We start from the raw sequence: 24652 nt of genomic DNA on the forward strand, positions 1-24652 counted from the left end.
CCACAGTGCTTTGTGCCCTGAGTCAGGGCATGGATGCATGAGGTCAGGCACAACCCAGCACAGCCTGCTGGGCTCACAGGAGGTGTGAGCAGGGTTAGAGAGGCAGGGGGGCTGAGGTGGGTGTTACCTGCATTCTTTGCCATCCTTACTGATGGCAACTGGCCTTAGCAAACCGCAATGTCTGGCTGAATCGCTAAACTTTCAGGACTAATCTGCATCCTAACCATAAAGTAACAGTGGTGGTGAGCTGGCTGCTCAGCAGCTCAATGGCCAGTTATGCAGTCCAGGCAACTACCAGCAACAGCACTTTCCTCATCCATCTGAACCTTCACACAAGTCCTGTCCTCATTGATTCATAATGAATTTAGGGAGTTTCATTCTCTTGCAGCAAAGTCTCAACATTCACATCTACCTCCAGCCAGGTTGTGGGCTGTCTGTGCACCTCTGCCTGCTGCACAACTGGCCCAGGGCCCCTGGGCACTGCTGCTTGTGCTCCCCACCTTTTCTTTAGAGATGCTGGATAAACAACCCTATTGTGATCCTTTTTGATTCTTCCCATAGCACAGGCTTTTTTTTTGTGCTAGATGCAATGACTGAAAGCCACGTGTGTTGCCTTCTAACACATCACCAAAGGAATGTGGGCACATGGCAGGTGCCTGTGTGCCCACACAAAACACTCTCCCGATCCCTCAGCATGCAGGCACACCTCTCTCACATGCACACAGAGCAGAGGCTATTTTTTCAAGCCTTTCTTCCCAGGCACAAAATTCTGGTAAATATTTAGACAGAGACATTACCAAAAGGGCTTTGAGCAGATTTTTCTTTACTTTATAGTAATTAAGTATTAAATAGAATAATGAACACTTCCTCTTATATCAGCCTGGAAGGGTGCTGCCTCAGACTTTGACAGCAGTGCTGACAGCAATCACTTGAAGACTAGAGCTCCCCAGTTACAAACCCCACATCCGTGGAGAGAAAACACAGCATCACTGATCAACCTTGGATTACAGCTCCACAGGAGGGGGAGCTCCATGCACTTCTAACAGAGGGACAATCCCCTTTTAGCCCTAACAAGCTCCACACATGCCAGAGAGTAAAGATATATGTTTCTAGTCCTCGAATACAAGAGAGTATTTAAGGAGGAACCCTGCTTTAATTGCACCCTGTGATCCAAAAATTCACTGTCATGTGCCACTAACATCTTTACCTTCTTGGAAATGTGACGCACAGACTTGCTTCACTTAAAAAAAAAAAGTCCTTTATCTCTGGAAAATATGCTAGAAATCATATTGAAAAGGTGGCCAAAGGCATCTCCAGACAAAGATAATTGTGTCAAACAGCCTGGGAGACAGGCACCGATTCAGACACTCACCTGTCTTGTAGATCTCATAGCGCAGAGAGAAGCCGGCACCTTGCCGTGCGTAGTCTGAGGTGAACTTGATATAGAGAGAGGGGCCAGAAGAGATGATGGTAGGAGGTGCAATGTTCCCACAGTGCTTGCCCAGCAGGTCTGCCGCCTCGCTGTCCCCATCGCGGATCTCGATGTAGTCGTACCTGTGGAGGCAGGTGAAATGGCAGGGAAACCATCTGTCAGGGACATGCTTCAGGATGCCAGGCACAAACAGAAACCACTCTCAGTATCTGCATATTTCACAGAACGCCTTCCAGACAGGTATCTGGGACTCTTATCCACAGCACACCACACCACAGACCCCTAAACACTTTTTCTCTTTTGTCTGACTACATTTAGGTCCTTTCCTCTGCTGTCATTCACGTCATTAATTTGTTGTACATACATCTGCTCACCTTCACAGCCAACACGCAAAATTTAGAACACGTGTTACCTCCACTTCCACAAAACTCCTTTGGCATGGGAGAAGCTCAGACACAACTCTGCTGAGGCTGCTCTCCTCCCCTGAGCTCTCTTCTGGAGTGCCATTGTGCTGTTTGGCACAGCTTGCTTTATTCCAGTATCCATGTGGGATTTGGGCATGTACATACCAAGTGAGATTGTGAGTGTTCAATCCACGTGAGTCGGTAGCTCTTTTGTGCACTGATACCACATTGGTCCTTTAGCAAGCATGGCAAGTAAACTCATTTAGCGCTTGGACATTAATATTAATCCTCTTCTATTAAGTGCTAATGAAGATTTTCCATGGATAAGAAGTTTTGTGTAAGAGCTGGGTACCTACACTCATTATTGCTGATCCTGTACACCCTGCAACTGCAAGCTGCCTTTGCTAAACCCTACTTGAAGATGTTCCTACTGGCCTGGGTATCTGACTGGTCTGGGGGAGGAATGCGTAGGGTTAGAAGAATTGCCTCCTGCTGCAGAGACAAAAGCTTGTTGCAAAGCTTGGCTGGAAGGTGAAACTGCCACAGATCCTTCCATATTTTCTAGGCATGAGTAGGCAAGGTAGTAGTATCAGGCTCTGTGTGCTGTGAAGAAACAAACAGCTTTTACGTGTACATCTTGTTCTTCAGCAGCTTTCTAACACCCACGTTCTCCCCGCCCCTCTCCTGTGTGGCCAGCGCTGCTATTTACAGAAACTGACCATCTCTCTAGGACTGTTTATTTGCTTTGTATCAACCTGTTTGAACAACATACTACAGCTCTTCTTAAGGGGCCAGGGAGGAAAAAAGCATTTCCAGGCTGCCAGGAATCTGCCTTTCTTCTTTGTCACAAGATCTTCTGTTTGAGAATGGAGAGTTGAAAGGAGAAGTAGCTTGCTGGATACAGAATGATCCTCATGTGACTCATTCCCGTTCTGCAAAGCACATATCGGCGAGCAACAGCCTCAAAACAAACTTACAGGGACTTAGTGTGCTCCTCCACAAAGAAAGATGGCCCAGACAGCTTTGGTTTCACTCCTTTCTGGGATTAAATCAGGCTGAGAGCCAGAAGCAAAATGCCTGCAGATAAATCCTGTCTACGCTGGACTGAGCACTCAACTAGCTGCAATTGCCCAGCCTTTAACTTCATTACAGACTCAATTGGCTTGGCCAAGGTGAAATCCAAGCGGTCTTGACAAGTGGCACTGGAAGAGGAAGAGCATTTGGCTTAGCTGGTGTGTGGACACACAGCAGTGCAAATGAAGATTGCTCCCCCTGCTCTCTCCCCAGCTCGGCCTAGCCCCTATCACCTTGTGACCCCTTGTTACCCTGACACCAGTCAGCAGCACCCTGCGTGACCCCACTAATGTCCATCATGTGGAGCTTCATCCTACCATCTCTCCAGGGAGGAGGAACATAGAAGGCAGTGTTAGTGCTTCTTCTAAGTAGAATTTTTTCCTCCTTGTTTGTCTATTTGTTTAAAGTAGTACTGAGCAAACAGCGGGGACATTTTGTTCTCTAAATAACTACTTGCTTTCAGCGTGCTTGCAGCCCTTCCACATCTGAAGTGCACATCTGTGCTGCAGAACTACTGGCTACTAGTGAAATTTGAGTATGTGGCAAAAAATTAATTTGGCAATAACATGAATGTTGGCAAAACACAGTTAATGGAGTGGACTGTAGAAGCTGCCATTTTCATGCACAGGCAGAGGTTAGCTGCATACCAGGGAACCACATCTGTTTGGGCCCTCGTGGGCTTGTACCTCGCCAACACAGTACATGGCTTCAGCTACTTGACTGCAATGATCGCAGCTTCTGCTGTGGCCAGCACAACAAATATCCTAGTGCTGTCCACATGGCTCCTCAAGCCACCCAGTTCTGTAGGAGCCCTGGAATTTCAGAAGCAAGTTCTGGACCAAGAAATTTTTGCTTATTGAATGGGTGACAGACTTCCAGTAATACATACAATTACGGAATATTGCAATCTGCTCATGGGCAATTTGCAAATGGAAAATTAAAAGAATGAATCTAGTAAGTAAATCATCAGGAAATATTTGCCTCTTTAAATTAAGCCCTATTTGGCTTCATTCAAGCATCTAACTTAGCTTTCTCACACTGGAGCTAATCCTGAATAAATCAAATGTTAAAAACAACTGAAAAAAGCCTTTAAGAGAAGGTCAGGAAATAATTTTTTGCCAAATGTAAAATTAATAGAAATGTGTAGGAATTTTCTTCCCTCGTCAAAAAATCTTGGCCCAAGTCCTCTGCTCTGCATGAGGCAAAACCTTTTCTTTGGGTCATATAAACAGAGTGTGAAGTACTACACTTGGGAGAAAGCACCAGCCCAGATGAGCAGGAGCCCCTACTTCCTCTCCATCACAGCAATTAAGCTTTAGGCTTTCAAAATGAAACACTAAAGACAGCCAATCAAAACTGTTAAACTTCCAAACTTCAGCAAGAATGCCAGCTAATCCCCACCACAGATTGTTTTGGATCCATGAGCTTTAGGCATGTCCATGCCTTGGCCCTCCATCAAACAGATAAACCCCATTCTCCTCATTCTGGGTCAAGTTACAATCCAGTTTGGCCAAATCTTCACTCCTGTTAAGCTTAAATATGGTTTCTAGACTTTCTTCTTCCCTTGTGAAAAACAAGAAGAAAAATTGGAAGAAAACCCAACCATGCTTTCTACTCTAACCATTTCATTTTCAGATAACTATGGCCTAGGGCACAGCTGAGTGGGACACATTTATGCTGCAGTGGTGTTCAAACTGACTCATACAGTGCCCAGCAATTTGCATTTCACTCATATAACCAAATCTGTTGTTTCAGTCAACATGCACCAACATTCTTGTGGGCTGACCTCTCTGGCATTAGCTCCACTGGGAAAGCTGCCACCTCCAAGCACATTTCATGGCCACCTCTCCACACCTAGGCATCGCTCCAACGAGCCAAGCATAAACATGTGAGGGCAGGGTGCAACCTCTGTAACCCACGGTATAAGGGATTGATTAACCAACTCTTCTTTTGCAGGGAAGGTGAGCACACTTGGCTGCTCCTCCAATGGCACAACGGCAACATATTCTGAGCTGCCACTTGAGTGAGAATGCCAGTGAGTTGGTTTGAAACCACCTCAAACTGCTTTTCACCAGGGAGTTTTGAGGCTAGGAGGCAATGCTGAAGTGCTTTTAACTGCCCAGACTATGGAGGCTGAGAAAAGGGAAACACAAGGCTTAGATGGTCTTCTTGAAGTTGTTTAACAGAATTAAACGAAAAATGTACAATGCTTACAAATATTGCTGCATTTTTATTACAGATTTTTTAGTAGAAAGTGCTTTGCTGATGTTAAGAGAGTTTTATAAACTAATTGTAAAACACTTCTACAGCCTGTATTATTCATGCTTGTTTGCTTGCTTTTTCCTCCAGTCAACCTCTCTGCTTCCCAGGCTTTCCTTTCTCTTTTTCCCATGTCACTTTGCTGCTGGCTTCCAAAATGAGGTGCAACAAAGGCAAACAAGCCCCAGCTGTGGCAATTATGAGAAGACCTCCAGCTTTTCAATCCTTTTCTGCTGCAAAATAGGCAATCTGCTCCCTGATCATTGAGCTGTGCTCCATGATCCCCTAGGGCCAGGGCAGACCTCCCAGGTGCCCACTCAGGCACTGCTGAGCTCCAGATATGCTACAGCCCATGTGGGGAGCAGCACCAGCAAGCCTGTGACGTTCCTCTGGGTGCTCCTCTCCAGAGGGACACCCAGCACAAACAGTTTAGTGACCCATACTGCTGAACACAAAATCAACAACCCCACTGACCATCATCCCCAGGTCCCAAGAGATGCTGAGTCCTTCCCCCCCGAAACATGCTTCAAGGGCATTACAGGGATACCAGCTTAGCATAGGGAGAAACATAAAAAACAAATTATTCACATGTTTACAGCCATATCACTCGACCTCTGAATGCATAAACTTGTGCAAGCCTTGCTTCAAAGCCTAAGGAGGACTGGCCAAGCTCTGACCTAGCTGGCAGCTTTCTCTGTCTCTCTCTAGAGCTATGATTTGAAGTAGGTGAGGACTTGTACTCAGCAAAGCCCTGTTTCCAGTGCTTGCCAGGACTGGAGGGAGAGGCAAGGCTCTAACCTGAACCTCCCCAATGTTTAATTTGGAGCTATTATTTATAGGCGTTTCCATGGGGCTCATGACTGCAGCTGGCAAACAGTAATGATGGGATTCTCACGAGACCCTGGGAGGTAGGAAGGCAGAGAGGAGCCTTCTGCCCCAAGGTCACACAGGAAGTTTGCAGCAGGGCCAAGAATAGAAGCCAATCTTGACTGGAGAGATTATATTCTATTGGAGAAATCTGGCCCAGATAGACAGGGAGACAAATAGGTACAGACTGCATGCCAACAGCCCTAAATTTGGGAATGCCCAGGGCTGACTTGAGCCTTCAAGACCTCTGATCCACTTGAAACATATGTCATTGTGTCTTGAATGCATTTGCTGAGGAGAGGAAGAGAAACTGCAATTCTAGTGAAATTCAGCAGGTGTTAATATTCTGCAGGTAGCTGGGCAAGGCCTGTGCTTAGCCACAAAGGCAGCTAGTAAATAGAATTGTTCCCCCTTTGAAAAGGTGGTGGGAGGCTTATTTCTCAGAAATTCTTATAAAAAGCATGAGGTTTTTTGAACATTCTCTAAGAACAGACAGTTTCTTAGAAACTAAATCGCAGTAGTAGTATAGCGATAGTTAAGAAATGGTGAACCAGCATCTCTGTGCTTGTTGTGCAATCAAGAGGTGGCTAGAATTAATGTCCATTATGTGCTAGCTGGCTTTGTAGATTTTTCTGTGTCACCACTCATCTTCATGCTCTTTTGTGCGCCACCTTCCAACCAAATCCGTATTTCATGGGTGGTTACATTGCGAAAGACAAAAAAAACTTTTCTGTGATGTTTACACAATCTTGAGCAACTGCAGGACATGCCTTTCAAAGGTTAAATTGTTCCAGAAGCTACTGAGGACTTTTAAATGATTTTTTTTACAGCCATGATAGCAGAGGCAAGCACCTCTCTTGTCTGATGAAACAAGAGCAATGGAGTTTGATCTTAGCTGCCAGCCCTTAATCAGAGTAATTAATTATAAATACAGCAGATGAATTGGATTCTCCTTTGACTTGAACTGGTTTTACACATGTGTAACTCATCATTTTAAGGGTAATCACTCCTAATTTATCCTGGTGTGAGAAGAGAATCAGTCCTCATAGACACAGGCTCTGATACGGATTTGTGCACAGAACTAAAAAGCCTGTACCACGTCTAGGTTTAGCCAACGAAATGTCCTCTACTCTCAGTGGAAGCAGATTTCCCGCACCCAGCTTGGATTGGGATTAATTGTTCTTCTGCACTGACAACAGAAGTACTTTAAATCACTCTTACTGACTAGACCTGGGCTTTGGGTGTCTGAACAATGCAGAGATGAATCTGATCTCAGTCTGAACCTTTTGGGGCCATTTTTGCCTATGCTGAGGCAAAAGATGCTCACAGAGCTTGCCCTTGTTTTGCCCTTATGGAAATAACTGACTCTGGCAACAACAGAGAGAAATGGGCTATAATTGCTCTGAATCTGAAGGGATTTCACTGGATTTCAGCGACTAAAATGACAAAAATCCAAGCAGGGGGAGAGCTAGGCTGGTGTGGGGGGAGTGGGGGGTGATGGCACAGGCAAAACTGCTTAGGATTTCTCAGAAGTTTGTTTTGAATTTGTTGTATCCAATTACGTCTTGTGTAATCACATTATTGTGGGGGTTTGTAATCATTCTACTGTGCTTTGGATTATTTTCTTATCTCCTCAAAAAATCTGACCAGAATTTCTGAGAAATGAAAAAAATCCAGTTATCCAGTTAAAGGGAAAGAAAAAAAAAATAAAAAAAGGAAAGAGGGAGAGAAAAAGAAAAATAGAGAAGGAGGGAAAATAACTCTATTAGATTGGAAAACTTCTTAAAAAATGCCTTGAAGACAAAAAATGGAAACTATGAAGAGGCTCTATTTTTTACCCTTTAGGTTGTTGTTTTCACCCCCTATAAGCATTATGGATGGGAAGAGCCTTTCAGCAGTTACTGCTAACTTATGCGGGGGGCCAGGGGGGGAAGGCAGCCAAAACACTTCGTGCAAAGGGAGGAATAAAACCCAACTGCAAAGTGCTCCTGAGGCAAGCTGTGATTCAGGAGGGAATTTCAGCTCCTGGCATGCTGCTGCCCTCCCCTGAGACGGGAGAGCAAAGGCTCCCCGCACTGTGCCGCTCATCCATGCCAGGCTGCCTCCCGCAAGCTGCGGAAAGGCGCCTTGGGGCAGAGAGCTGCTCTCATCTGGGGCAGGCCTGGAAAACCGACTGTTACATAAGAAAAGAGATGTGCTAATGTGCACTTAGGGGGTTTTCTGCAGGCTGGTGTTCAGGAGTTACACATGGCTGTTTAATTTTATTTCTGTCTCCAAAACCATCTCTATAAATTCCTCACTCTTCTATTTTTAGCTACAGGGGTCCTTTGTTGCAAGATGTCTTTGGTGTTCATTGGTGAGGGGAGAATCATGGTGAAATCAGGAATAAAATATATAAAGCATGCTCAGAATAAGCCTCCTTTCCATGGCATTCTGCCTTCTGTTGCTGCTCTAAGGGAACTGAAGCAACTCACAACCCTTTCATACCCCAAAACGCAGGACACTTGAGAAAATGCATTTGCACTTTTCTCCTTCTGCTACAATCCATCTGTGGAAAAAATTAGACTTTGGTTTCTATGTCATTTTACTGTCACCACTCACAGGCACTTGATCACTAACAGAAAGAAAAAAATAAATATAATAAAAGATAACAACCACAAAAGGAAAATTTACTGCCAAAAAGCAGCAGAGCAGGCAAAAGGCAAGGGTAAATGCTCACTTTGATCTCTTTGCAGTGGGGGTAGTGGGGGTACAGATTTCCCTTTTCTGATGGGATCCAGTGCCTGACAGCCCAAGCAATAGGTGGGGACGAGCTTAGGTCGGGCTGTCCAAGTTCTAGGGCGCTGATGAGGATTAGGGAACACTCACGTGGCCTGCTGTGCCAGCCCTAGTCCCAGAGGAGGGAGTGATGCCCCATCACACCTTGCTGGTGCAGTGTCATCATGGCCTTAGACACAACATGCAGTGAAAAGCAAAAGGAAAGAGTAAAAACTGGGATCAGATGAGGATCAGAACTTGGTAGCTGGACTTTCCACTATCACTCATTTGCACTGGCTTTTTTTCAGAACAAAACTGAAATAAACACCTCGTTAAGCACCAATTCTATAAAGGAGGTTGTAAGAACAGAGCCCTGACCAGCCCACCCTCACCCTCCTGGCTGTCTACATCCCTCATTAATGATGGATAGTCACCCTGGGACTGCCCCACCATAGCATGACTTTCTGACCCCGCATTTTCTCAGACACAGCCTGTTCACAGCCCAGATCCCGCCTTAGCTGCTGCACGCGTGAGTAAAACTTTGCTGCCAAGACTGGCCTGCAGCCTCCACTATTTGGGCATTCCCACAATTTGGCTGTGCCAGCTTGTAGTAAGTGCTGTTTCTGAGGCAAACAGTGCACCAATCCTGCTTAATCCCTCCTTGCTTACTGCACAGCACAGCACCTCCTACTCCCTTCTCTCCTCACAATATGGGCATTGCAGCTCAATAGCCATCTGAACCAAACAGTGCCAAGTCTGAGCACATCAATGCCTGAATGAGGACGAGTGCTGTGCCACACACGTGCCACACCTTGCTGTGCACTGGCAGCAGCAGTGGCCTCCCACACGGCTCTCTTTGACAGCAGTGACTATCTGGGGATGTGGGAGGAATTAGCTGCTGCCAGGGGCTGGTTGGTACCCCTGAGGTGAGCTCAGCCCAGCCCAGGACAGCAGATCAGAGAGGCAGCCACGTCAAGATGGAAGAGGGAGACAGAGATGAGGGAATGGGATGCTGCATGAGGCTGGTAGGTACCTTTTCTCCTTAAGGTGCTCTGGGAGCAGGGGGATGGGGCTGTCCCTGTTTCTCCCACGAACAAGGACCCTGACACTGCTTTGTTCAGAAAGATTTTCTTTCAAGCAACCTTTGTGTCACCCTCCCGTTCAGCCGTGGCAGTATGTCTGCTTTGTCCTGCCAGCTCAGCCATGGAGTGTTTACAAGCCTCCCTCACCCTTCCAGGCTCTGGTTCAGCTCCATTGACACTGAAGGCAACAGACTCCTCTCTTGGCGTGTGATGAATCAATTACTTCCTCTGACACTCTTACTATAGCCCTTACATCTCCAGATTGCAGATGAAAAGACAGGCTGAGAAGGGGGACAGGGAAGGGGAGAGGTCTCCTGAGGTCTCCTTCAATTGAGTTGTTGGACATCTGAAGAAATCCCCATCTGCCATATTTAAAGACAGAGAGATGTTTTGCTCCGGAATGGCAGAAAAATCAGAGGCTTTTCACAAAAGAAAACCTAAGAAATCAAATGGGTCAAAAAAAACTACAACAAGATGCAGTGAGCATAGATCAATGGTGAGTCAGTCCCCTCTGGTGATGGAGATCCCAGACGGTATTCCCACCCACGATTAACAGCCAAATATTGGTATTGCCAAAGAGACTGTCATTACACCTTCCTTCTCACTGCAAAATAACAATGTAAATGAAACCTCACACAACACTCACAGAAGAGGAAGGAAGCTGAGCACATGCCTCAAACTCTTGTGCTGCTGGTGGAGGGCGGGGGGGGGCACTTCTTGTTGGACATCCATCAACAACCCCAGCTCTGAGGTTTCCCTGGAGGTTTCTAACACGTGGAGCACTTCCCATGCAAACACCCTGCATGCAGCATGGCCTCAGCAGGCACGGGGCTGAGAACAGGGGCTCTCCCATCACCAGTGGATGAGTACTGCTTGTCTCAGGAAAGCACAACTCCGCCTCAAAAGATTCCTCACACAGTATCTTCTGCACTGCTGCAAGAAGGTGGGGGCAGTCACATAACACGAGTAGCCACCCTGCTAGTTTCTGTGCCATTTGTAACAGAATGAAGTCTTTGGCAGAGGATTTCTGCTGTCAGACCCCACTGCTTCATGCTCTGCTTCTAGGAATTCATTAAACAATAATATCTCCATGTCTGACCCAGTGTGACTTTAAAACCACACCATACCACTGTACCGTGGTTGCTCACTAAGGCTGCATGTAGATCTCAAGAATTCCTTGGGATTAGCAGTGGGGTGGGGTGAGAAACCAACAGAAAATCCCTAGGTTATTCACTCTTTCTAATGAGCTACTGATCTACTAAGCCAGCATAAGGAAGGCTTTCTATGGTGTATTTGAACTAATATATCAAAGACAGTTGCTTAAAACATCCTAGCTGTGATTAGTGGACCATGACTGCTATTAACTTATAAGGAATTCCAGGATCACCAGACTGTGGTTTGCAACGTATTATTACCATGCCATTCAGTGGTGGTGTGCAGCCGCTTGATTTAAAGGAAACGGAGAACTTGCCTCAGACTAAAACCTAACCTCCCCCAATTCCTTCAAATATGTTCTATGCTGAGTTGTGGCCAAAAGCAACCACAAATTTCTTGTGTTTTTCAGTCTGCTCTTTGCAGTCTGTTCTTTTTATTTTGCATTCATATTTAATTGCAGAATTCACACCCAGCCAGAAAAGACTGAGAATAAAACTGGTCGTCTTCTGCTGCACTCTGACCTACTCGTGTGTGATGCTGCTGCTCAGCAGCCTTTGGAAGGGAGCGTGCTTTGCACTGCTGCTATCTAGACTGGGTTTTATGCCTGCAGATACCCAGATCTTCTTTTCTTTATAACACAGAGAATTTTAAGTGATTCACCAAGGCAGGAAAAATAAATCAATAGCAGGAAAGGGGAAGAACCCAAATCTCACAACTCTCAGAACTGATATTTGCTGGGGAGTCTGCCAGTCCCTTGTTACAGCCTGACAACAGGGATTATATCCATTAAAAAGGCTGCAAGTAGCTAAATCAAACAGTTGCTCACTAAAAGGCTAAACTAGCTCCTATGTAAATCAAGGTAAAATCTCACGTTTCCTTTACAGAGCTTGGCATCTAGTCCTTAACAAAAATATCAGCCTAGAACTCCCCTTACATTCACTAAACCTTCAAACTCCTGCATCCAGACAACAAACCCATGATGTAGAAGAGCATTGCTAAGCCCTCTGTACCACACAAAAAAAGTGACCAAGACTCACAGTCCCACAGACATTTATTTAGGCTTCTGAAACGTGTTTGGGATGAGCCTCTGTGAAAGGTGTCACCTGGTGTCACCTTGTGGGCTGGAGCACTGTTGCAAAGATAGTCAAAGGCCTCAGGCTCTGCTGAAACAGCAGGAGCACCTCAACACTGTGGTTATCAGGCATTCCAGTGGGATTGCCCTGCTCCTATCCTACTGCCTCTGCGCTGAGCAGGGTCTGCAAAGATGCAAAGGATTCAGAGCTGGAGCTTGCTCAAAAAAGGCACATGTTTCTGACACTTTTAGCTGAATTCTGAACCCACTCAGGAGTCACCACAGCCAGCCCTGTGCTGGCTCCCTCTCCAGATGCTGTGAGGTCCTATTCCTTCCCTTGCTGGACAGAGAGGCTGACTAAGAAGCGAGTACACCACCACGATTGCCAGTTCCTCCTCAACAGCAGGAAGGAGGGGGAGAGGTCTCTGTCTCTAATCCTATTGTTCCCAGTGTCACCAGCTGGCCCTCAATTTGTCATCATGCCAACAGGAAGCAAGGTGCAAAACAAGATTTGACTCCTATGCGCCAGATGTTAGTGAGCTGGCGGGTCATAGGAGACCCCATGAGAGTGTATTTGGGGCCACCACCTTCTGTAGAGCCTGGACCGAGCCTGTCCCTCCAGGAAAAGGCTCTGGGGCACAGAGGAGCACAGCCACAGAGAAAGCAGAGATGGGAAGCAGAGAAGAGGGATGTGAACAACCTTGAGCTGTTAACTCATGTGGCTGGTCTCATCATCACAGCTAACCCATTCACTGATGTTCCATTCTGGAAAATGACCCGGGCTTGATGGGAATTATGAACCATACAGCGGATGCTGGATGGAGTTAAAAAACAGTAGAAGCCCATTTGAAGACAAGTTGAGCTGCAGTGTCATGTTACCCAGACTGAATAATTTCCTGTACGTTAGAAATGTTGCTTCTGGCTACCCATGCCACAGATGTATGAGCAAGCAAATGCCTTCCTTAACGTCTCATCTTTGACTTCCCCTCACTGCAAAGTTAAAGCTCGACTCCCCCAGTACTTCAGGAGATGCAGTCACTTCCCCTTGCATCCTAGCAAAGAACCCCTCCACCCCCTGGCATTCTCCAGTGCTCCAAATGTACTTCTCTTTTCTAAGCATTTTGCTAATCACTAGATGAACTGCATTGTTTCTAAAATGTTTGCTAATAAGATACTTATGCATACTTTTCAAAGCATTTACTAATTAGCTGTCCATGATTGCTGCCTTGTCTACTCTTAACCCTCACTGATGGAAGGATGGCTTCTCCCAATATTACACTCTTGTTTGAAGGAGATGGCAAGAGAGGCAGGCTGAAAGCGGCAGCCCCAGCTGCCTGCCTGGCTGTGGCTACTGGCTCTGGATGCAGCTCTGCCTGCCACATCAGCTCAAAGGAATTTGAGCCAGTGGCTCTGTGGCTCTCTAGGAAGAATGCAGAGCTGTTTTGTTCCAGTGCCCAGCTTTTTGGCTGCTCAGGAGATGGCCATGCTGCCATAAGAGGCCTTCAGTGGCTGTCCAAGCTGCACGTGTCACCCTTTGTGCTGTGGCATGTTGCTGCCGGTGTCCCCTGGCCAGCAGTGCTCTGTGACATGGGTGCTAGGAACGGTGCTGTCTCCCCAGCCAAACCTTGGCTCACTCTGGCCTTCAAGCTGGGAGCAGACGTGTCTCCTCCTGCCATGCCTGCCCTGTACCCAGCACACATCAGGATGATTCAACTCTCTTGGCATCATTAGGGCACTTAGGGAGTCACAGTGACCACTGTATGAATTTCCTCATGATAGTGGCCTCAATTCCTGTTTCTTGAAACTTTCTGGGCTTGACAGTGGGACCCAAAGTCAGGAGGAAGAGCCTGACTGCAGGTCAATTTCCAGTTTGCCATCTCCAGCCCATTTGGGAGTCCCCAGCCGCTGTCTCCAGAAACTTTAGCCAGCGTTTGGCATGTGCCACCAGAGGGGGCTGCGAGCCGCGACAGCCGTCCCCTAGCTCCTTCCCAGGCAGGGATCCCACCGACTGCTACCCAGTTGCAGCATGTGCTGGAAATGGCCGCAGAAAAATCCACTGGCCGCGGTGTGACTACCAGTCGGGATTTTTTAAAACACTGTTCCTCTGGAGCAGATGTTATGACTCAGCTGGAAGGTCTTGTGCTGGCAGAGGAAGCACGAGCACGTCCACTGCAGCCTGGAGGGAGAGTGCCTCTGCTGCGTGTGCATGGCCCAGCCCAACTCTGGTAGGGTCAGCTGAGTGTGGCTGGGGGTGGCAGAGAAAATAGCCAAACACAGGAGGGAGCTTTTGGTGCTCCAAGGAGAAGACCAGCAGCGGGAGGGTGGCACGAACAGAAAAGGTGGTTGGTCATAAACACAATGACTCATGCATAGCTGAGGTTTTGGACTTGGATTTTCCAAGCAAGCAGAGCAGACAGAACAGCACAATGGCAATTAAGAAGGAGTGGACAGCTTAGCTACATGACTGCAAAAGCTGTCCTTGTTGCCCATCTATTGCAAATGGTTCAGGTCACTCCTGGGATCCCGAATAAACTCCAGCATGCGCCAGAGTGCCCAGCAACCCACATATCACACAGAAGTGGAAACATTTCACCACAGCAGCAGCCTGCTCTTCTCCACTGGATGCCACTTCCCTGTTCATTGAACAGATACCTGTGATGTGGGGTGCAGTACCTGAGCTCCAACTGCACTCGCAGCACAGAGGGAAACAAACAGCCAGGCACTAGAATGATCATTTCTGAATAGCTCGGCAGATCTTTTATCAGAGCATCAAACTTCCCTTTTGGCTCTGGCATTACTGCTGTGGCCCCACAGCTGCAGGACAGCACAAACAATGGCCCTGGCCCCTACTCCCTGCCACAGCATGCCCACCCTCCCTGCCACAGGGATCCCTGCTGGTGCATAACAGCCACAACAGCAGGAGGAGGCCAATTTTCTTAACCTAGCGTGCTCCTAAAGCAAGACACTTCCTCAGAGCACAGACACAGCACTCAGAGAGAGATGTTCTGGGGCTTCAATTATACCAAATTACTCCTTTCATGATGCAGGTGATAGAGTGCAGTTACTTAATGCAGCTGGACAGAGCTGAAAAATAAAAGCCCAGGTGTGCCTCCAGAAAACAATAGCAACAAGCAGCACTGAGCAGCCACCTCTGTCTGCCACCTTGGGCATCCATCCCTGGCTGATGCTTCCACCCTCCAGGCTGCCAAAGCTGTTCTCTGAAGGCAGCTCTTGCTCTGGCATCTAGGCAGCACCACTTTCACAGGCCCCTTCCAGCCAGCTGCTGGCCGAGGGGAAATCACTGACCTTTCCTCAGAGGTCCCCAGGGTGTCAGGCACAGCACAAAACACAGGAGGAAATGCCTCCTGTCCCAAAGGGAAATCCAGAGCAGATACAAGGAAGGCCAGAAGGGACACAGCAAAACTAAAAAGACTTTGGAGACATTTTTGTAGGCTTTCAAATGGGTTTTAGGAATGTAAATGTTATGCTTTATGAGGGAGAAACTTTAGCCTAATAAGGTAAAATGAAATGTTGAAAGAAGAGGCAACAGAGGAAGGGGTTTTGGTGTTTACCTCTGGCAGCTGGAAGCACAGACTAGCCCCATTGTTGCTCCAATAGCTGCCAGGTGGCAACACCAGAGCAGGGGACCTTGTCTGCCCAGAGAGTGAGTGCCTCCATGGAGTCCATCTGCCTGGCACCTTGATGTGAATGTGCTCTATATTAATGATGAGATGTCAAAAGGAGGGCTCTGCCCTGAGACTGTGTCTTTGATGCTGATCTCCTGTTCCTGTTAAGGTTCACACCTGCAGCTGCAATCAGGTCCTTGCTTCTTCATAAAAAACCCTCTGACACTCAGATGAGATTTATCACTAGATGGTGACCTATTATTAATGTAATGTATTAATGCCCAAGCTTTACACAGCGTCCATATTTGCCTCCTCCTGGTTGGTCACTTAAAATAATCTCACTCCTATCCATTTCTTTCAGGCCATGTTTATCATGCACTGTTTTCATTGTTCTGTTATGCTTCCCATCAAGCACTGTCCATGAAGCTCTTTCAAACCCACTCCTCTTCAGTGCTGGCTTGAGAAAGCAGGCACCCTAAGTCAGCTTGGCTCTCAGCTCACAGCTGTGGCCAGCAGAAGCTCAAGTGCAAGTGGATAAATCCTATTTCCCTTTAAGAAAAGCTTCCTTGTGCACATACATGCAAAAAGGGAAATAGTGAGACCACACAGCAGCCACTCAGAAAATTGCCACAGTAAAGCAAAAAGCAGCAAAGGCATAACCAACACCCCCAGAGCTCAGGCAGTCCTGAGCACACTACTGAACACACCACCTGCAGCTTGGGACCAGACAATGCTCCCTCACAGGCAGCAAAGTATGGCAAAAGTTGCACAAGATGATTAGAGCTAAAACTGGCACCTTCCTACAGGTGGAGGAAAAGTCTGGTGCCCATGGGGACTTCCAGCTCTCTGACCAACCTGTTTTTGCTTGCCTGAAGCCTTGAAGAGGCAGAAGCTGAAGTCCCTCTGGCTCAGTTTGATCCCTGCCCTGCATGCAACACTGTCCTGTTGCATATGGCACACTCTTCAGACTGCAAATATGGGCCTATACAGCTTTTATCACTGTGAATTTGGGGCAACTGCATTAGCTATGAGGAGGCTGTGCTGTTCAGCCTATGCAAGCAGCAATAAAATCTGATAGCATCTATCATTCTCACCTCCATTGCAAGGCCTTGTTGTGTTCATCTATGCCCACTTTAAGCCTTTCTGTACCTTCTCCCTTCTTTATACACAGGCCTGATCCTGCAAAGCACTACACACCTTGCACACACAGTGACTTCAGGGAGAGTTCATGGTGTTCAAAGCCTTATTAGCCCAGACTTTATCTGTAGGGGGTGACAAGATCCCAAATGACATCAATCAGCACACCTTCATTAGAGTTAGAGGAGCTATGCTGATTTATGATAGCTGAGGATCCAGCTCTGCACTTCATAACCTTCAGTACATCATCAAACCCATGCTGAATTCTTTGTTCTCCGCAGGACTGATTCTGCAGCCCCATAAATGCTTCCCCTGTTCCTTTGTCCTTTTTTACAAACAGAATTTCCCTCTCCATATGCAACCCCCTTTTAATCAACAGGACCAGTGTATTGAGCAGGACTGCTATGTCAGGCCTGTTTTAGGAGACCCCAAGCTCCTTCACACTCAGGCATCCCTGTAGCTGGCTGTGGATTCCAGATGAAACCCACAGGTTTCAATGTCTGCTGAGACCATGTTATTAACTCAGCCTTTTATGGCGCTCTTTGATGCCTTTAATTATTCTTTACTAGTTGTTAATTGTTTTTCCCAGACATCTAGTTTCTGGGTCCTTTCTTAGAAGAAAAAGGGAATAAAAGGTAAAAAAAACTCATCTCCCCAGTTTACCAAACATAGCAGAAAAAGCACTATGGGAAGTCAGATGCAGCCCAAACAGCTCAGACCACCATGCCTCCAGCCTCACATGGCCTAAATCTGGGTCTCCAGCCACAGGGCACTCTGCCATACCTTTGCCTAGTTACACAGCAGGAAATTGCTCTGTTCTCCCAGGATGGTTTAAAAGAAGAGTGAGGCTACTTCAACACAGAAAAAACAGTGGCCTTTTAACCAGTTGGATCTTACTTTCAGGTGGTATCAGGCCAAGTTAAGAACTGCAGGTTTATTGCAGAGTAGGCTCATCCTATGTGTCCAAAGCAGCATCTTACAATCTCACAGGCAACCCTTGCTCTGGAAAGGCAAAGACATGCAGCACTGTGGGGGCTCAGAGTGATGCTTGATTTCAAGCAGAAGGAAGTACAAGACCCATACCACTAGGCAAAAGCAGGAAGAGGAGGTAACTATGTACTAGAGAGGTAGAGGAAGGCTCTTACTTGCAGTCGTGTTTTTCAATTTCGAAGTGAGGGTTGAAGTTGAGGATAATCTTCTGGTTGGATTCAGGGGTGTAGATGACCCATTCACAGTTCTGGTGGGAGGGGTAGTCATTGGGGTACCCTGGCGAGGTGATGTACCCGGCATCCTTGGAGTTCAGGCGACCCCCACATGGCTGAGCTGCAGAGACACAGAAGGGAACAAGGCATTGAGAGATGTTCCGGGCATCAGGTGTGCACAGCAGGCCTCCCGGGGCCACTGATAGGAGTGGTCTGATAAAGACCATTCTCCAGGCCATTGACATCCTTTTGGTACTCTAATAATGATATTAATCTCTGGGCAAGGAGAATTATTCTGCAGAACAAACACACTCCTTTCCCCTCCACCTCCTGCCACACTTACATACCGCATTTCACACAGACCAGAAAAGAGAAATGAATGCTCTTGCCAAGGCAATTACAGAGCCATAAAGTAAGAGACAGATTGATATCAGATCATCTGTAGCTGCCTCATTTTATCCCTTCTTTTGCCTCCTTTGCAAGCTGTTCTGTGTCAGTCTCCCACAGCTGCCTCAAGAGACACCAGAATTTAGACACTACAAATTCAATCCAGCTGCAGGAGGGCAGAAAGCTGTGCTGTTTCCAGGGAAGGAAACTGAGGCATGTCAGGGATGCTGGTGAGCCCAGACCCAGCCACACTGTGTGGCAGAGCTAAGAACAGTACCTGTCCTTCCTGGCCCCAGCCTGCAACCCCATGAAAACCCCTCTCCCTTTGCTGTGTCTCCCTCCCAACCTGCCTGCCCCAGCAAACACGTCTCAGCAGACTTGCAAGCTAACCCCATGCACTGGAGCTGCAGACACAGATAATCAGCAGTGGTGGTTTTGTGGGACTAGCCCACAAATGGCTGGCAATGGCTGCGTGGTAAGCAGAGGAAGCTCTCTCAGCTTTGGGCTAGAACAGGCCCTAGAGGGTGATTTTGTAATCAAAAAAACATTTAATCTCATGAATGCTGCAAATCAAATTTATTATAGCATAACTTGCTGGGAGGAAAATCTGCATCACGGGGTCACTTGATAATGCACTACAAATCCCAAAGTCCCTTTCTCCATGGGCCCCTACTGTGTGTTCTGCTTTCCCCACTCCCCTGCCACCCCCTTGTATCTGCACCCAGGCCCACAAGCTGCAACAGCTGCCCCCAGAAGATAATATTGACTCTTCATACCCAGAAAAACACACAAACCCCACCAAAATGGGCAAAACCCAACAAAGCCCTAAGTCCCTCCATAGGGCAGGCTGGCAGGCATATGGGATTGCCCCGGTCCCACATTGTGGAAAGTTCTCCTCCCTGACAATAAGCAGTGGGGTACAATGTGGGGTGCAAACCGTTGTGGGATGTTCCCACTGTCAGGTTAGCCCCACAGCCCCAGAGGATCCTGGACATGCAGGAGGGTGCAACTGGGTTTTTCCAAGACCCACATTTGCACACCCTGAGATGGAGGCTGCAGCACAACCCACACCCCCAAGGGAGCCAAGGCACAGAGAAGCATCACCCTTGATAAAGGAGGGTAACCACACATCCCAGCAGCTCCATGAGCAAAGGGTGTGTTCCACAGTGTTCCCCACTGCCATGGTCCTGAGGGATGTTCCTCTCCCTCCACAGCAGCACTCACTGCAAAGCCCCAGGCCCACCCAGGAGAAGCAAAGCAGTGCAGATTGTGTGGCCTCAGCCCCTTGCTGTGGGTCTGGCTCTGTTCCTCTGCCATAGGGTTTGCCAGGTCCCAGGGGTGTCCCCTGCCAGGCTATCACAAGTCTACCAGCTCTCGGTAGGGACATCCCAGCCTGCTCAAACTGCCCTCTTGCCAGCACCAAGGCGAGCAGCAGGAGTCAGGCAGGACCCTCAGCAAAAATGCTTCCTGGAAAAAAAGCACTTTGAATAAACAACCTGCTGCCTGCACGCTGCCTGAAGAAAATGCACGTGTCCTGTGCAAAAACACAGGCAACAGGAGGGCCCTTCATGGGCCAGCGAGGCTTCCTTTGCCGTGAAAAAACACGCAGTTTCCCCCATGTTTTTCATGCCCTCTAACACATTCATTCTTCAAAATAACTTTCTTCGCACACACCCAAAGGCAGATCTGCAGCCTTCCTTTTTTCTTAAAATAATCCTGTAAGTATCCTGAAAAATACGAGGGGAAAAAATGCAGCATTGCCATGAAGAGCTGAGAATACCAAAAAACATCTGGTTTTGTTCCACAGGAGAGATTGCTCAACACACAAACATTTACAAACCTACATTCTTGCACAAATATCTTCTCTCAGGAAGGCATATTTGCCCACACATGTGTTTATGTGGGTTTGGAGGGAGGGAGAGAAAGAGACATTCACGTGGAAAGAAGAAATTCATGGACTTGTTGACATTAATGTACAAATAGACGTGTAATTCACACTTCGCTCATGTACGCGCTTTCACACCTTCTCATAAAAATTCACACCTCGTTTGCACACATGTCCACCCCCTCCAGCAAAGAAAAATATTCAAGCTGCAGATTATTTTTCTTGGAAAGGGCAAAGTCTCCAAACAATGAAAACACAGTCAATCCTTCCACACCTCGTGATTCCCTTCCGTCTCTCCAGCTTTCACACACATGCTACCCGCTAGGCTGATACCACCAACATCACCCACCACTCAGAAGCTGCTAGCCCCTTACTCATGCCAGACACCGTGAGCACCCTGTGACCCCTTGCAGCTCAACCCCTTGGAGGGGAACTGTCGTGTGAACAGGGATGTCAGCTCTTCCCCAACTAATGAACTCAGGAGCGGAAACACAGTTCTACTCTGACCTTGAAACTTCTCCTTTGCCCTGCAACATCGCAGTTCAATGGGACTGAGCTAAAGAAAATCCTAGTCTTGATCCTAATTTCAGGTCAGCTTGGTGCCCAAATTAGACTGTTGGTGCCAGTGAGGACAGCCTAAGTGAGAGAGGCTGGAGCCCAGCTCTCTGCAGCTGAGACCTCTCCAGCAAAACAGGGCAAGCAGGTGAACCTCCCAAGTCAACAAGCACCAGCCACATCCCTCAGGTGTTCAGATTTCAGCAGGAAAATGTCACCATCTTCCTGGAGCAGTGAAAGTCTGCCCACCTGCAGGAAAGCTTATCTATGTCTCTCAGAGAAACATTTTGTCCTCTCATTCATTCCTACCCAAGAAGTCCGCAGAAATGAAGGGGGCTACTTCAGTACAGCACTGCCTTGCCCACATGGTGGGCAATAGCATACCAGGAACTCAAGGCTCCTTAGAGTTATCTGAAGAGGTAAAATTACTTTAATATCTATGTAAATGTTCTGTTGGGCTTTTTCTCTTTTGAGTCACAGGTATCTAGCAGGTACCTGCTATGAGAACAAAAAAAATCTGTCACCATGCCCACTGATGGGCATAGGGTTTGACTCCGCAGTCATGCCAACCACTGTCTTTCTGTATAAAATATGTCCTTGCTTTGTATACAGTAGAGGCTCAAACTTCTATGTAAATGGATTCTTACAAACTGATGCATGCAAAAGAAAAAAAAGAAAAGGTTAGGGGCATGGCTACTGCTCAGTCTGTACACGTTGGAAGCAAGATGTGTTCCATAGCTAATGGGCTTCAGCAGCTTTTGCCAGCCCTGAATTCACTTAATAAAATTAAAATTAAATTCTGAAGTACAAGCCAAGTCTTCCAGGTGCATGGGACATCCCGTTGCTCAGTAAGCAAAATGCAGGCATTCAAAGCAAACTGCTGGGGCCCCTGCCAGTCCACATAGTAGAGGGGCCAGTGGAGTGCTGTGCCAACAACAAGGCCACAGGAGAGCACAGGGCTCCTCAAGGGAGGTTAGAGAGGTCAATACTCCTTGGCAGTGTTGGAGTAGACTATGGTAGGTTGGGAAATCTGCAGACCCCTCTTTTCATTAAGGCTCACCATAACACAAATTATCCCTGCAACTTCCTCCACGCAGGGCCACCCCAACAGGGGAACTACACCTCTTTCTGTGCCCTGACCTGCTGGAGACACCCAGCCTGATGAAGTCTCCTCCTGGCTCTCCCAGGCCACAACATGCAATCATTACTCAGAGGACCCAAAAATAACAGCCAGGCTCCAAGAACCTTCACCTACACTTGGGGTTTTTCAGCTCTGCAGCTCATCAGGCACATGCTGAAACCTTAGGCCGGGAGCAGAGCATTCTCCTACTTGAATTTCCTGCCGATTAAACCCCTCTGGATTTCCCTCACCCCAGGAGAGCAGGGCTCACTGTTATTGTTGGACCTTCCACACAGAAACTAAAGCCAACTCTGTCTGTAACAAAAATAATCATCACCAGAGAGGCCCGTTTGACAACAAACATACATACTACAGCCTCTCAGAGTTTGTAGTGTCCAGCACAACACTACCATGTGTTTTGACCTGCTGAGGTCAGTTTACTATTGGGATAGCTTTCAGGGCTGCACACAAAAATTAGGGTGTTCTGGATGCCTTACAAGCAGCAGCAGCATCACTGACTGTGCTGCTTGAAAAGAGCAGACTTTGAGGACAGCAAAGGAACAAGGGAGAGAGACGTGGGCGTTCCACAGCAGGCAGATGCACTGCCTAGCCTTGTCATTTCTCTTCTTGGCATGAGGCCCTCCAGCCCAACTTCACACTCTCGTTCAACCACTGCAGATTTCCATGTCCCAGGATTCAGCACTGATTCAGCACTGTCCCAGGATTCAGCACTGAGCAGAGGAGATTTGCCCTGTCAACCCCCTGACAGCACAGCAAAATACAGGTGCTGGCATACATGACCCACTTCTCTTAGAGCTGCTGAACTTGGCTCGAGCCCTTGTGCAGGAAACCCTGCACAGGAAACCCTGTGTTTCAGTTCTGTTCATCACACAGTTCTTCTGAGTTTTTCAAGGTCCATGCGTGTCCAAGCACTTTGCCAAACCCCAGTATGGAGGAGACAAACAGATCTCTGCTGCCAGGGACTCATTACCATTAACGCTCATCCTGCCTCCTTTCCTGAGCTCTGACCCTGGCTGGGCACAGCTAACGTGGCAGGGGATCTCACCCCAAACCACAGAGCACAACTTTCACAGAAGGCAGAAACACAATATATGAACTCTCAGACTTAAATCATGCAGTTTAACCATTGGCCAAGGAGAGAGACAAAGTGCAGAGGAAGCTAATAAGATTAGATGTTTTATCCCCAGTAGCATAGATCATTTTAGCAGAAGTGTGTTTGCTTTGGATTGCAAGATAAAGCTTCAAAGGCTTCCTGAACAAATTAATGGACAAACACACCCAAACAACACAAGGCTCTTACATGCACATTTCATTCCAGAGCACTACCCACATCCACATCTTGAGACTTCACACAATCAGGGAGAGTCCCCAGAACATTTAATTTAAAAAAAGAAATGTTACCAGTTTAAGTAAAATTTCACTTAAAAGTAGAGACACAGCAAAGTAGAATTTAAAGACTGCTTTTGTGATTTGAACTAGGATTGTGTTCAATTCAAAGTGTCTCAAGCCTGTCATGAGACAAGCTCATAAAACACTGTCTGGGCTTAAGCAAGAAAGGAACACGCCAATCCATCAGTTGAGGAATGCAGCCACTTGACTGCTTCCTAAGGCAACTGGGAAGGGATGCAATATATTCATTTTATAGCACTGGACAGCAGTGAAAGGAGAACACTAGAAAGCTCAGCAAATGGAAGATTTTAGCTCCAAGCCTTTGCAAAAAAAGAGATAATTTCAAATTATTTTTAAATAAGAAGGGAATGTTGGAGGGAGGAAGAGAGAGAAGATTTGGAGACTTCTGATAATCGCACTTCTTTCCCCCATGTTAATCCACAAAAGAATTAAATAGAAACCTTGAAATAGAGACCTACTCAAGCTTCACCATGGAAAATGAGAGGGCCAAATCCTGCATGCAAATCCAGGTAATTTGCTTTGAAATCACTGGAGTTCAGCTGATTTCTACCCCTGGGGTTCTGGATAGCTGCCTTCCAGGGGTTGACATCGCTCTGTACCACTTCAGCCAGTGACAACCCTGACCTTTAAATGTCCATCCTGTCCAACCCCTCTCTTATATCTTTGATGAGATTTTATATCCTGTTTATCCACCTTCACTAACTATTATTTTTCATCTTCTATCAGAGGCAAATGCAATTCCAACAGGGTAACCAACTTAATAGCAACAGTCTCCCTATAGAGCTGTGTACACACAATTCTCCCAGATTGCCTGCAAATATAATCTGTGAGTCTGGAATTACAACTCCTGGCTGCTCCAGTAATCATCCTGGGGAGCAGGCCAGTGTGTGTGTGTACACATGCAAGGGAGGCAAATAACTGCATTTTGAACTTGGAGAAATCATGCCTGCCTCTCTGTTAGGCTCCCAGGGGCTTGAAATCTCATGGAAACACACTGCCATCTCCCAGGAATAGGTGGCAGCTTTAGGAGACCCTCAAGCTGCAGGTAAGGCAGTTTCTGAGTAAAACTCCCCAGTACTGCAGGCAGGGAAACAGAAGCTTGAAGCTTCCTGCATGGCAGCCTGCCACCCTACCTATAGGCTACATGAGGAAAAAATAGGATGGTGAAAATTTGCTGAGCCACCCCCATTAATGCTGTCAATAACAA

At 47.2% G+C, this 24652-nt stretch overlaps 1 protein-coding gene across 4 annotated transcripts in view; it reads right to left on the bottom strand.

Annotated features, from left to right (window-relative positions):
* The window catches only part of NRP2 (neuropilin 2), an 88686-nt gene that overhangs the window by 58769 nt on the left and 5265 nt on the right, over positions 1 to 24652 (bottom strand). For all 4 annotated transcript variants that reach the window (XM_054277658.1, XM_054277657.1, XM_054277660.1 and 1 more), the window contains exons 2-3: positions 18011 to 18188; positions 1373 to 1554 (exon numbers count right to left, since the gene is read on the bottom strand). In XM_054277658.1, the coding sequence (XP_054133633.1) occupies positions 1373 to 1554; positions 18011 to 18188 (360 nt within the window). The remainder of the gene's footprint in view (positions 1 to 1372; positions 1555 to 18010; positions 18189 to 24652) is intronic.

This window comes from Melozone crissalis, unplaced genomic scaffold, assembly GCF_028551555.1.
Source record: "Melozone crissalis strain CALT ecotype California unplaced genomic scaffold, PUWL_Pcris_2 ptg000023l_1, whole genome shotgun sequence".
Classification (NCBI taxonomy): Eukaryota; Metazoa; Chordata; class Aves; order Passeriformes; family Passerellidae; genus Melozone; species Melozone crissalis.